The sequence below is a fragment of the Salvelinus sp. IW2-2015 genome, unplaced genomic scaffold, assembly GCF_002910315.2.
Source record: "Salvelinus sp. IW2-2015 unplaced genomic scaffold, ASM291031v2 Un_scaffold16375, whole genome shotgun sequence".
NCBI classification, from domain to species: Eukaryota; Metazoa; Chordata; class Actinopteri; order Salmoniformes; family Salmonidae; genus Salvelinus; species Salvelinus sp. IW2-2015.
This window is the reverse complement of record NW_019957558.1, coordinates 30,733-45,012: the sequence shown is the minus strand read 5'-3', so window position 1 is coordinate 45,012 and position 14,280 is coordinate 30,733. Positions and strand designations below refer to the sequence as shown.

The 14,280-nt window shown below is 41.7% G+C and overlaps 1 protein-coding gene across 1 annotated transcript; it reads left to right on the top strand.

The window, feature by feature from the left end:
• The first annotated feature begins 4,319 nt into the window (after positions 1–4,319).
• On the top strand, positions 4,320–11,666 carry LOC112080570 (endoplasmic reticulum metallopeptidase 1). The gene is made up of 7 exons (XM_024146373.2): positions 4,320–4,629; positions 5,376–5,563; positions 5,701–5,853; positions 6,076–6,266; positions 9,344–9,459; positions 9,693–9,856; positions 11,410–11,666. Exons 1-7 carry the CDS (start codon positions 4,404–4,406, stop codon positions 11,575–11,577), a joined length of 1,206 nt encoding a protein of 401 aa, XP_024002141.1. The 5' UTR covers positions 4,320–4,403; the 3' UTR covers positions 11,578–11,666.
• Positions 11,667–14,280: the final 2,614 nt, after the last annotated feature.

Genomic DNA, 14,280 nt, shown 5'->3' with positions numbered 1-14,280 from the left:
TTAGGCCCCAACTCTTCCCCCCCTCATTTATGTTAATCTTTCGAAAAGAGACTCAAGCAGCCCTTACCTGGGCAGTAAAATATTTTCAGCCATAAATGTCTAGTCACAACGTTTGTTTTCCAATTTAGAGAACTCGCAGGTTTTTAGTTTACGCCAAGTTTAGCTAGTAAGAGCAAGATGGAAAGCCGAAGCAGCAACGATCTCTACAAGTGTATTCATGTTTGATTGTGGATTGTGGTTTAGTCTAACAAATCGGCGTGGTGGGATTCTTTATTTTTTTTCCCTTTTTCTATGTTTATTGTTTCCTTGCCTAAAGAACAACATAGGTCACGTCTGTGTCAAACCAAAGTTGAACATTTCCTAACTATCTACATAGGATAGATTTCCATCAGTTACATATTTGAACTCAAACTATGCTAATCCACTAAATATGTCACATTCAACTTAAAAGGTCTTAACAGCCGATTAAAAGGAAAGAGAGTCTATACATACCTTAAGAAATTAAAGGTGGACATCTGTTGTTTTACAAAGAAACACATCTCACAGCCAAGTGAACACAAGAGAAATTGAAGAGGGAAAATGGTTTAGGGACAAGTTTTGGCGTCCTCTTTTTAACTCCAAAAGCAAGAGGGAACTGCAAGTTTGATTAACGGAGACACTCCCCTTCTGCGTCAACAACACCATCTTTGATCCCTCTGCAAGGTTTTGTTTTGTGCAGGGGCATTATGTTTCAGAGTCTTGACCCTATTGAATAATCTTGCTCCTAACTTCGATGACCATATGTTTATTCAGAATGTCTCCTTCAGGTTGCTCAAGCACACCAGCATGGTTTACTGGTTGGAGAATTTTAATTTGTTTAGATACAATTCTTGATATCTCTTAATAAACCCTCACTTCTTACCAAAGCCAGCAAGCTCACCATGTCATCATGAAAGATCTCAATTTACTAGACACTCTGGAGACAGTTGACCACAGGATAGGGACTACTCTTTTTATTCACACCCACACAAGACAACACACGCATAGATAACTTTAATATCGACACAACTGTTTCATAGAGTGTAGATGATCGAGTATCTCCCCAGATTGGCTTAGTGAACCATTCTCCCCTGGTATTATCGAATCTCCATTCCTACAGGTAAATGAGCAATATAGATGGAGACTAAATTCGACACTCCTAAAGCAACCTGAATTTTGTGCATTCATCAAAGAGCAGTATCAAAATTTTCACTTTGACAACAAACCCTCCGCTCCTGACAGTTCATTCTTTACTGGACACATTGAAGGCCTATTGAAGGGGACAGATCATTTCCTACACTTTAAAGGCTGAAGAGAAAAACACGGCTGCGAACTGAGTTGCCCTGAATCTGAAATCTCAGAGCTAGAGGAAAACCTACCCAAAGAGGCCGGACTAAAGATCTTGACAGGCTCTTATGAATAAATAAAAAACTGATAATATAACTCATTCTAACACATATCAAGCTAGAGGGCCATCACCACAAAATCAAATAACAGCGTATTACGACCTTGGTAGAGGAAAGCTCACAAAGTATTTGCATGCAACTGAAAGCAGAGGAAAGTAAGGAGGACCAATTAATGCTATAGTAACTCTTACTAATGAGATATCTTTTCGACCCTACTGAAAATTAATGAATAACTTTTAAGAACCAATACCTATGAAGACCTCACACTTCCCAATCAACATGATCTAGCATGTAGAGCGACTCCACTTTCTTCGCCCTCTCTCAACCTCCCATGCCTGGTGCAGGGGAGACAAGCGAAGCGCGCTGAGGAACACTTCTCAGTTCCTGAATGTTAGCCATTATAATCCTTACCTTCTAATAAATCTCCTGGGGAGGATGAGCTCCCTCCACATTCTATAAAGAATTTAGGCGTTGGTCCCCTACCTTAGGACTAGGTACTTAAAAAAAGCCAGAAGAAGACAAACTACTTCCAGAGTCTTTCTCTCAAGCAGATTACCTGTAATCCACAAGAAAGGAAGAATCCACTAAAGTGCGCCTCATATAACCAATCCGTCCTCTCCTTAACACAGATTGTAAACTGGTCACCAAAGCTATCTATAGAGACTGATCATGTCTTCCCCTGCTGGTCAAACCCAGATCAAGACTGGCTGCTAATTAATAATTGTCTCCAATTAATCTCAGAATGTCTGATATAATTCACCCTGCTAACAGAAAACAAAATACCTAGTGTCCACGCCCTCGAGTGAAAAGGCCTTTCATAGGTCGTTGAATGCCATACCTCTTTCGCGTCTTTGAAAAGTTTGGCTTTAGCACCCGTGTTTTGTAGAATTAATTAAAAATCACTCTTACAAATCATTCCTAAAGCAGATTGCTACCAACGGATTACTTCCTCCTCTTTTCTAGTTCTGCCTATAGGGGAACAGACAAGGTCCCAATTAGCCCCCACCTCTTTTGCCCCTCACCACTCGAACCGTTGGACTAGGCTATCTAGAAACTGTGCCCTACTACTACATCTTGCAGGTGGCGCCCCCATCATCACCCATAAAATGCATCACCTCTTTTCGCGGGACACACCTATCATCTAATTTCTACACAAACCCAAGAACACTCCCTCTCCACCTTGCATGATCCTTTTACTACTAATTTTTAGTTCAATCTCTCGGAATATAAGTCAATTAGATTAAACAGCGAATCTTACCTGATCTGTCTTATGACCACTCATACCATCAAGCACAATGTTTACCTTTTAGATTGTCGCCTTATGGCTTCACATATTGGCCTAATGGTGAGATGTAACCTGCAATCAACCTCTATAAACTCAACCTGGCCAGTTTTTACCAACAGGTGAGAGGGTGACCCTTTGTAAATGAGACTTAACCTCTCACTTCTACTGGGTAGAATCAATGTAAATAGAGAGTGAATGTCCTGCCCAGAGTTCTATATCTGTTCCAATCTCTCCTATTCCCCTGTCCCCCGCAGCATTCATCTCGCGGCACCCACTTATTTGCTTCGCCCAGTGATATGGACTAAACCAAAATATACTCTCCTGTAAATGTAATAGAACTCACCCCGGAAAGATACGGTTAGTTGAAAATGTACAAATCAATTATAGCGACCGGAGGATATCAGCGGTTCAGTCCGGATAAGAGAAAACAAACAAACTGCATCTTATCCCCCAAAGAGACCGCCCTGGCTCAGACGTTGCTCAGTTCTTTGAGAAAAGTGTACACTTCTCCCGGTGTGTTGAAGAGATGGCTTCGGCCTTTGTACTGAACTTTCATCCGCGCAGGGTGGATGAGGTAGCCGATGATGCTCTTCTCCTTCAGTGCTTTGGCGGCAGGTCTGAACTGCTTGCGACGTCTTGCGAGATCCGCGCTCATATCCGGGAAAAGGCTGACCCTCTTGCCATCAATGGTTATGTCCCCTTTGGCTCTTGCGAGTTGCAGTACCTTCTCTCTGTCTTGGAAACGGAGGAACCTGATCAGGACGGYCCGTGGGGGCTCATCTGGCCGGGGTTTCGGCGCTGATGTTCTGTGGGCGCGTTCGATTTCCAGTGGCTTGGTGAAGTTGATTGTGCCTAGGACATCCGGGATCCATTGAGTGAAGAAACGGACCGGGTCACGGCCCTTGCTGTCCTCTTTCAATCCCACCACACGGATATTACTACGTCTGCTCTGGTTCTCCATCTGATCTACCTTGTTTTTGAGGTAGGCATTGTCCTTTTGCAGTTGTATCAAGACCTGGTCATGTCGAGCGATGGKGTCTTCAACTGTGCTAATGCGCAACTCTGCCTCAGTCGTTCTCAAAAGGAGATCATTCATGGAGGATTTCAGGTCGTCAATGGAAGAATGGAGTTCAGCCGTTCTCTTATCGATTTTCATAGAAAGACCTTTGTTACCATCCTGAATTTCCCGGAGGAGAGTAGCCAGCATGTCGGCAGGCTCGCAAGGGGCCGAGAGCAACAGTCTGGAACTGTCGTTTGAGTTATGAGGGCTAATGCTAATCTTGCTAGCGTTATCGTTATCTTGAGGAATCAACGACGTTTTGGTCGTTCTTCTTGCCTCTCGGCCGGAGGTCCATGGCTCTTTGGGAAGGTAAGTACTTGACAATTTATCAGCCGATGTTAGAATATTGTTTCAACGTTGTTATTTAGGTAATAATAGAATAACTTTGAAGAGCTCGGTTTGTCAACGTCTGCTCAGCTCCGCGGCATCACGTGCTCCGTGTTATTGATTTTATGTAGCTAAGAGGTGCAACTACCCCTGAGAATCAAGGAACATTGTATTGATATGAACTGAAATTGATGGGCCTTTTTTGGGAGAATAATATTTCAGCGGTTAAGTGGTGATAATGTGTTTGCCCTTAGTGACCTGTCTCTCTATGGTTTTCTCCTGATATAGATGTCACCAGGGTTCTTCCATGCCCTTGTTGACCCCTCTCACTCCGTGTGTCTGTCTGTTCCTCCTCCAGGGTGCGCGTCGTCTGGAGGTGGGGGAGCTCTACTTTGACGTGAGCCTGCTGCTGTGGTGTGGCGCACTGGTTTACTTCACAGCTAACGGCCTCTGCTCTGCCTACGTCCCCATGCTCATGGTGGCCTTCCCCCTGGCCACCAAGCTGCTCCTCGCCAGGGAGTTCAAACTCCGAGGTCAAGAGACTTGAGTGGTCAAAACATTGTACCACACTACCTGGTTCTGTGTTACAGATTTATAACTTTTATTCGAATTTCTTTCCCATGAGGAAGTTCCTTTTCACGGAAAATAAATGGATACTGGTTAGTGTTGGATACTAGGGTTGGGTGATATTTGCGGTGTGCTACTCCAAATGTCTCGATATCCAATATGATCGTTTGGCGCCAATAACGGCCAAATCATTTTTTTGTACCGATTTACAATATTATAGTCACATCCTCATTTAAATAATCTTTGTGTGGCAAAAAAAAACGAGGCTTAGTTAATTCATTTGGACTTCGTTGTCAACATATCGGTACAGCCTAACTGATAAAAGGGCCGTTTTTATTTGTGAAGTTCAAACGGAGTATAGTATTTCTTCCACTTCACGATATATCGTCAATGTCAAATATCACGATATTCTATTTTAATCATATATCGACCCAACCCTACTGGATACTGTTCAATGGTCCCATTGTTGTTATTATTAAGTGTGATGTTTAATCAGAAGGTATTTTTTTCACAGCTCAGCAACAACACTGATGCATTGATGTGTCTAACCGTTGTTTCTTTAAATGGAAAGGCAGGAATTGTTATTATTCTGGCTGTTAATATGTCCCTCCTGTCTTGCTTTGGTCTAGGTGTATCTGTGGATAACTCTGTGCTCTACCAGCTGGGTTAGAGTTAGTTCATGTAAATGTATCTCTCCTGTCTATATCTCCAGGTGCTTCGGTGAAGTACTCTGTGCTCTACCAGCTGGGTCTGGCTTTGCCCTACGTCCACTTCATGTTCCTGATCTGGTTGGTGTTTGAGGTCTTCACGCCCACCCTGGGGAGGAGCAACACATACCCTGCTGATGTGGTCCTGGCCACCATCGTCACCCTCTCCATACTCTTCTTCTCCTCCTTCTTTGTCAGTACAGTTACTGCACCTCTTTAGCGAAAGATTAGAAACTCCACTTGTTACAAGTGTCTCTTAGGAGCAAAATGTGATGACAGGTGTTTTTAAGCCTCTCTCTTTCTCATTTTCTCTCTGTTTCCTTCTTCTAGCTCCACTTTATCTACCTGGCCAGGTCTACTAAGTGGCTGTTGGCAGGTCTGGGAACAGTGTTTACTGTGTTTCTGTTGCTTGTATCCTGTGGTATGTTCTTCCCCTACACAGCAGACCCCTCTGGTCCACGCCCCAAACGGGTCTTCATCCAGGTGAGACCATCTGAGGCTCTTTCTGCTTACACACACACACACACACACCTTGACCGATTTTTATTTCACCTTTTATTTATCCAGGTAAGTCAGTTAATAACAAATGTATTATTTGAATGAAATTCATGAATGGTTTATTTAGTTAGAAATAGAGATGCAAACACGTTGACACATTGAATAAACGATTATCTGATGCGGGGACCCCCCCCTCTCCCCCAAAAGCACACCACTCGTATCGTCCATGGTCTGGACGGCCAGGTGGAGAGTAGAGACTCAGGTCTGTGGATCAACAGCTTTGACTACACTGGCATGCAGCACATCACGCCTATCATACCAGAGATCAATGATACCATCATGACCAATTGTCAGGAGGACAGGCCTTTCTGTGGCTACCCCTGGTTCCGATCTGATAAGTAAGTCACACCCACAGAATTAAATGGAACGTTTTTATAATTACAATACATTTGATGTGTTGTCGTATCTCCGTGACTCGTCTGCTCTGTTGTTTAAAGTTCTGTTGGCCATGATGGATTTTGTTTATGTCTTATGACTTGATGGTGCACTGTCCATGTAGTTAGGCGGATCATATCTTTCTTTGACTTATGTTTCTGCATACGTACCAAGATGTTCAAATAAACCTAAACTGAACCTGAACCTCGTAGAACGTACAGTGCCAGTCAACAGTTTGGACACACCTACTCATTTTTTAAATTTAACATATATTTAACTAGGCAAGTCAGTTTAGAACAAATTCTTATTTACAATGACGGCCGACACATTCAAGGGTTTTTCTTTATTTGTACTATTTTCGACATTGTAGAATAATAGTGAAGACATCAAAACTATGAAATAACACACATGGAATCATGTAGTAACGAAAAAAGTGTTAAACAAATAAAAATATATTTTCGATTCTTCAAAGTAGCCACCCTTTGCGTTAATGACAACTTTGTACACTCTTGGCATTCTCTCAACCAGCTTCGTGACGAATGCATTTCCAACAGTTCCCAAATATGCTGAGCACTTGTTGGCTGCTTTTCCTTCACTCTGCAGCCCTACTCATCCCAAACCATCTCAATTGGGTTGAGGTCAGGTGATTGTGGATGCCAGGTCATCTGATGCAGCACTCCATCACTCTCCTTGGTCAAATAGCCCTTACACAGCCTGGAGGTGTGTGTTGGGTCATTGTCCTGTTGAAAACAAATGATAGTTCCACTAAGAGCAAACCAGATGAGATTTCGTATCGCTGCAGAATGCTGTGGTAGCCATGCTGGTTAAGTGTGCCTTGAATTCTAAATAATTCACAGACAGTGTCACCAGCAAACCACCATCACACCTCCTTGCTTCACTGTGGGAACCACACATGCAGAGATCATCCGTTCACCTATTCTGCATCTCACATAGACAAATTTGGACTCATCAGACCAAAGGACAGATTTCCATTGGTCTAATGTACATTGCTTGTGCTTCTTGGCCCAAGCAAGTCTCTTCTTATTATTGGTGTCCTTGAGTAGTGGTTTCTTTGTAGCAATTAGACCATGAGGGCCTGATTCATGTAGTCTCCTCTGAACAGTTGATGTTGAGATGTGTCTGGTACTTGAACTCTGCAGCCCAAATAAATATTTCACAATCTGAGGTACAATCCTCTACAGCAGAGGTAACTCTGGGTCTTCCTTTCCTGTGGCGGTCCTCATGAGAGCCAGTTTCATCATAGCGCTTCATGGTTTTTGCAACTGCATTTGAAGAAACTTTCAAAGTTCTTGAACTTTTCCGGATTGAATGACCTTCATGTCTTAAAGTAATGATGGACTGTCATTTCTCTTTGCCTATTTGAGCTGTTCTTGCCATAATATGTGGACTTGGTCTTTTACCAAATAGGGCTATCTTCTGTATACCACCCCTACCTTGTCACAACACCTGATTGGCTCAAACGCATTAAGAAGGAAAGAAATGTCACAAATTAAGTTTTAACAAGGCACACCTGTTAATTTCTCTAGGATAGGGGGCAGCATTCGGAATTTTGGATGAAAAGCGTGCCCAAATTAAACTGCCTGCGACTCATGCCCAGAAGCTAAGATATGCATATCATTAGTAGATTTGGGTAGAAAACACTCTGAAGTTTCTAAAACTGTTTGAATCATGTCTGTGACTATAACAGAACTTATTTGGCAGGTGAAACCCCGAGGACAAACCATTCAGATCTTTTTTTTTTAGGTTACTCTCTTTTCAATGGGTTTTCATTGGGAATCCAGATTTCTAAGGGACCTTCTTGCAGTTCCTATCGCTTCCACTGGATGTCAACAGTCTTTAGAAATTGGTTGAGGTTTTTCCTTTGAGAAATGAAGAAGTAGCACTGTTCAGAACGAGGGTAGAGAGAAGTGTAGTCTTTGTTAGAGGCGCGTGACCTGAAAGCTCGCTACACATTGTTTTCCTCCGGTATTGAACACAGATCATCCCGTCTTAAATTTGATTGATTATTTACGTAAAAAAATACCTAAAGTTGTATTATGAAAGTAGTTTGAAATGTTTGGACAAAGATTACAGGTAACTTATGAGATATTTTGTAGTCACGTTGCGCGAGTTGGAACCGGTATTTTTCTGGATCAAACGCGCCAAATAAATGGACATTTTGGATATATATCGATGGAATTAATCGAACAAAAGGACCATTTGTGATGTTTATGGGACATATTGGAGTGCCAACAGAAGAAGCTCGTCAAAGGTAAGGCATGAATTATATCTTTATTTCTGCGTTTTGTGTCGCGCCCGGAGGGTTGAAATATGATGGTCTGTGTTTGTTTGCTTGGGTGTTATCCTCAGATAAGTGTCGTTTGCTTTTGCCGTAAAGCATTTTTGAAATCTGACACATTGGCTGCATTCACAACAAGTGTAGCTTTAATTTGGTATATTGAATGTGTGATTTCACGAAAGTTAAATTTGGCGCTCTGCATTTTCACTGGATGTTGGCCAGTTGGGACGTTAGCGTCCCACATATCCCAGAGAGGTTAATTGAATTGCATTCCATGTGACTACCTCATGAAGCTGGTTGAGAGAATTCCAAGAGTGTGCAAAGCTGTCATCAAGGCAAAAGGTGGCTACTTTGAAGAATCTCAATCTATATTTTGATTTGTTTAACACTTTTTTGGTTACTGCATGATTCCATATGTGTTAGTTCATAGTTTAGATGTCTTCACTACATTTACATTTACATTTAAGTCATTTAGCAGACGCTCTTATCCAGAGCGACTTACACTATTATACTACAATGTAGAAAATAGTTCAAATAAAGAAAAACCCTGGAATGAGTCGTTGTGTCCAAACTTTTGACCGGTACTGTATACTTAAAAAGACATGAACTGTTTTTAAAATGTTACTGTATCATGCATATACCATATATTTATTCTTGAACACTTTGTCAAATTTTGACTGGTTCAGCAAAAAATAAAAAATAACAGCTGTAAAAAAGAAAATCAACTTTTCTTGTTTTCAGGAATAACTGGTACCTCCCAGCCCCTGAGGTCTTTCCCAAGTCTCCTGTGGAGTTTCAGCTTCTTTCTAAAGAGGAGACAAAATGGGGAACAGTTAAGATGACTTTTGAAGTCAAAGGTGAGATGTCCCTTTCATCCTCTAATCCTCCGCACCGTGTGTCTACATCCTCTCCTCCTACCTTCTGTAAGATCCATTACCCCTCCCAGCTCTTTCCATTGTAAAAATGGCACTACCCTCATGTGACTAGAACCCATAGTTTGTTACATCATGTGGTCAGGATTAACTCCTGACCCTATGCGTTGTGTGTGAGACTGTGTGTGTGACTTTATATCTGAATGTGTGTCCTCCAGGTCCCAGCCACATGTCCCTCTACCTCATGCCCCACCGAGGAGCCTCTCTGTCTAGCTGGTGGTTTGGGGACAGCACCCCCCAGTTATACCTGGCTAGAGAGTATTTCATATTCTACACCCATGGCCTGGACGCCCCCGCCTGGAACTTCTGGTTCGAAATACAGGTATTGAATATTAGGGATTTAAGGTTCCAAGCAGGCAAAGCTGGTGACAACAAAACTGTCTGTTATCTGATTGTAATGATCATTTGGACCAGTTTTGCCTGCTGGGATAGCGCTTCATTTCATACCTTGCTTTTTTTCACGCACAATGTACAGTACCAGTCAAAAGTTTTGATATACCTACTCATTCGTTTTTTTTAAATCTATTTTTTTAAACAATTTTCTACATTGTAGAATAGTGAAGACATCAAAACTATGAACTAACAAATATGGAATCATGTAGTAACCAAGAATGTGTTAAACAAAATATATTTTATATTTGAGATTCTTCAAAGTAGCCACCCTTTGCCTTGATGACAGCTTTGCAAACTCTTGGCATTCTCTCAACCAGCTTCAACTAGAATGCTTTTCCAACAGTCTTGATGGAGTTCCCACATATGCTGAGTACTTGTTGGCTGTTTTTCGTTCACTCTGAGATCCAACTCATCCCAAACCATCTCAATTGGGTTGAGGTCGAGTGATTGTGGAGGCCAGGTCATCTGATGCAGCACTCCATCACTCTCCTTCTTGGTCAAATAGCCCTTACACAGCCTGGAGGTGTGCAGGGTCATTGTCCTGTTGAAAAACAAATGATAGTCCCACTAAGCGCAAACCAGATGGGATGGCGTATCGCTGCAGAATGCTGTGGTAGCCATGCTGGTTAACTGTGCCTTGAATTCTAAATAATTCACAACAGTGTCACCAGCAAAGCACCATCACACCTCCTCCATGCTTCACGGTGGGAACCACGCATGCGGAGATCATCCGTTCACCTACTCTGCGTCTCACAAAGACACGGCAGTTGGAGCCAAAAATCTCAAACTTGGACTCATCAGACCAAAGGACAGATTTCCACCGGTCTAATGCCCATTGCTCCTGGACTTCCTGACGGACCGCCCCAAGGTGGTAAGGGTAGGCAACAACACGTCTGCCACGCTGATCATCAACACTGGGGCCCCTCAGGGGTGTGTACTTAGTTCCCTCCTATACTCCCTGTTCACCCACAACTGCGTGGCCAAACACGACTCCAACACCATCATTAAGTTTGCTGACGAAACAACAGTGGTAGGCCTGATCACTGATTGGCTCAAATGCATTAAGAAGGAAAGAAATTCCACAAATTAACAAGTCACACCTGTTAATTGAAATGCATTCCAGGTGACTACCTCATGAAGATGGTTGGGAGAATGCCAAGAGTGTGCAAAGCTGTCATCAAGGCAAAGGGTGGCTACTTTGAGGAATCTAAAATCTAAAATATATTTAGATTTGTTTAACACTTTTTTGGTTACTGCATGATTCCATATGTGCTATTTCATAGTATTGATATATTCACTATTATTCTACAATGTAGAAAGAATAAAGAAAAACCCTGGAATGAGTAGGTGTCCAAACTTTTGACTAGTACTGTATTTTCAAAAGCTTCACACTAATTTGTGCACAATGTACATTTATGTGTTTATTTATATATTCCCCATATATGATTGTGTTTTTGATGTGTCTGTATTTCCCCTCTCCAGCCTCCCAGAGAGGAGGGCCCAGAGGGGATGATCTCAGTAGCCATCTCATCTCACTACTACTTTGGAGAGGACCAGAGGACTGTTCAGCTAGACGACATGCTACAGAGGTTCCCCAAGTGGGCCTACCCCTCTTCCTGGGTCTCCACCTATCACATGTACCGATACTGAGATAATGGGCCCGTTGTTGAGCCTGCTTCCCCTCCACTCCAACACACTGAAACAGACACAGATGGCAGACACACGGACATGCACGTCCCCGGTTCCCTGGCATATTCAAGAGAACCCCACCATCACTTTGTCAATAAGCTAGTTACTAACAGGAGAGCCACTTAAGCCAAGCATCCTTTTTTATACCGTATATAGTAACAGGTAGGACTAACTTCCTGACAAGGGCATGGTCCGCCGGAGTTCTTCCTTTCTTTGTGGGGATAGAGATAATTAGGGCATTGTTTTTTTTTAACTCTCTCTGCCTAACTGTTTTGTATCTATTCTACCTCCTGCCAGCTCTGTCAACAAGCACGAGGTCAAAAGCATCATTCTCTAGCGTCACTATCTATATTTTCAGGAAAGGCTACAGTGCCTTAGATGGATGGTTATATCTCTAACATCTCTGGTTCTGACCTTTCCAGGGCCAAGCTTAAAGGGACAATTCACTTATTTTACATTTCCCTAGGGTGTATTTTGTTTCCTTCAAACAGTTTTTTAAAAATATATATTTAAAAAAAAATATGGGTTGAAGAATGAATGTTTCTGTGTGAATTAAATTGTCGTGTTTGGATTGTTTATATTTTATTGTACTGCAAGTGCTATGGATAAATTTTTTACAGGGAAACTGCGGATAGTTCAGAGGGAGCGGCACAAGGGTGCACTCCTATCCTTTAAATATAGTTGATTAGATACAAATCTGGCTGTCTTTTCCTTTAACTAGCAAAGTGCAATGAAATGTTAGTTCAAGTTTGGTGTGAGTTTTTGCATGAATTTGGTTTAAAGGACAGTGAATTTGTTTGTACTTTGAGAACTTGCTACCAAGCTCGTGTGTATCAGACACACTGTTTTTTTCTCAGAGATTATGCTGAACTGAAGACACGTGTTACTACTGTTGGGGTTCTGAGAATATGAAATATACTTATTCATGTCACTGAGGGAGAGAGGGTAATGTATAACTTTTACATTATATCAGGGATCCTATTGAAATATTGAGTGCAGGGAAGCAATCACGTGGCAGGCATTGATAAGGGGAGAGAGCCATGGATTAGTGATGAAGTTTGAAGTTTATGGCCATTTTCACTTAGTGTACTGCCTAGCAGTAAAGATACAATGTTTGTACAGATGTGTAGGAGGAGATTCAGCCTAGGAGGAAGGGTTAAATATCAGTGCTTGTGTGAAAATGTTTTTGTCTGAATGCAGCTGTATGGACCCTCTGGGAAGAATAAACGTGGTTAAGCTTTTATAGTGTCTGTTAGGTTATAATTCTCAGAATAAAAAAACTCAACAGTTGGCGCTGCGAGCAGGGTTCACCACGATTTGCAGTTGAACTAGAATCAGTGAAACAGGAGCCGGTGTTGTGCTGAACATCTCCCCCTGCCAGAATCACCCCCCCCCCCTTTGCGTGAACGCACACACACTCAACTCTTCATTGCTGCGACTTGCTTGCTAGTTGAGATTTCTGATCACGTTAGGCTGCGTTTCATAAACATTTTTATGTTGGTTTGATCGCAGGGGAGGCATCTGTAATGTCTGCAGTTTTCGGTTTGGCTATTTGTTTCAAGTGTATTAGTCTATAAATAAATATCTTTGCCAAAATGTGTCATCTCTCTCATGTCTTATTCGACTAGTAGTTGTTCTATAGAAAGTGTTTGACTCTAGCCACAAAATTAAGGAAATTAGAAAGGGGGGAGGATTTCGGCTATTTTCTTGCCTGCCAAAATTATCCTTGATCCAACTTCTGACTAGATGGCCACTAAAACACATGTATTTAAATAATTATGTTACAAGAAACCTATACTATTCTCTTGTTCCCTGTTTTGCTCAGAAAAATACATGTAAAGATGTATAGACTACTTGCCATTTATGTTTTGCTAGATGACCTGAGCCTACTGTGCCACTTCTGTGGGGAGGTGGACAATAATGAGGAAGACACTAACTGGGTAATTGCTTGTTCACTTCTAAAAGGCACATTTTTAGGAGTACGAATTTGTATAAGCAGTAATATTTCTAGAGGTAGTATCATCGATCGCTTTGTCTGATAATTAAATAATTGTAACTCAAGAAAATGTATTTGTTTTAAATATATTTAAAAAACTCCTCATACACTTCCGATTGTTTGTGAACGCTGCCCACGATGGTTCCAGCAGTCCCTTATGAAAACCATCCTATCATTGGAGGATTATGTCTGCGCTGCCTGTCAGGACTAGGTTAGGCTTGAGTTCCAGGTGTTGGGGTTAGTTCCTTGTTAATCATTGGCGCTCATTGGCGAAATTATCATTCTGACAATATCTTTAATTAAATCATTCAAAAACCTTTATTAATGCAATTGCAGACAGAAGTTGACAACAGGAACATAGCGGGCATGTTTCCCAAGTATGTTCTGCAAAATAGGAAAAGTCCCAAGTTATTTTTTTAACTTATTGTCAATAGGGGGGGCGCTATTTTCACTTTGGAAAAAACCGTGCCCAATTTAAACGGCCTCGTACTCTATTCTAGATCATACAATATGCATATTATTATTACTATTGGATAGAAAACACTCAAGTTTCTAAAACTGTTTGAATTATACCTGTGAGTAAAACAGAACTCATTTGGCAGCAAACTTCCAGACAGGAAGTGAAAATTCTGAAAATGGGGCTCTGTTTCAGGGCCTGCCTATTCAAT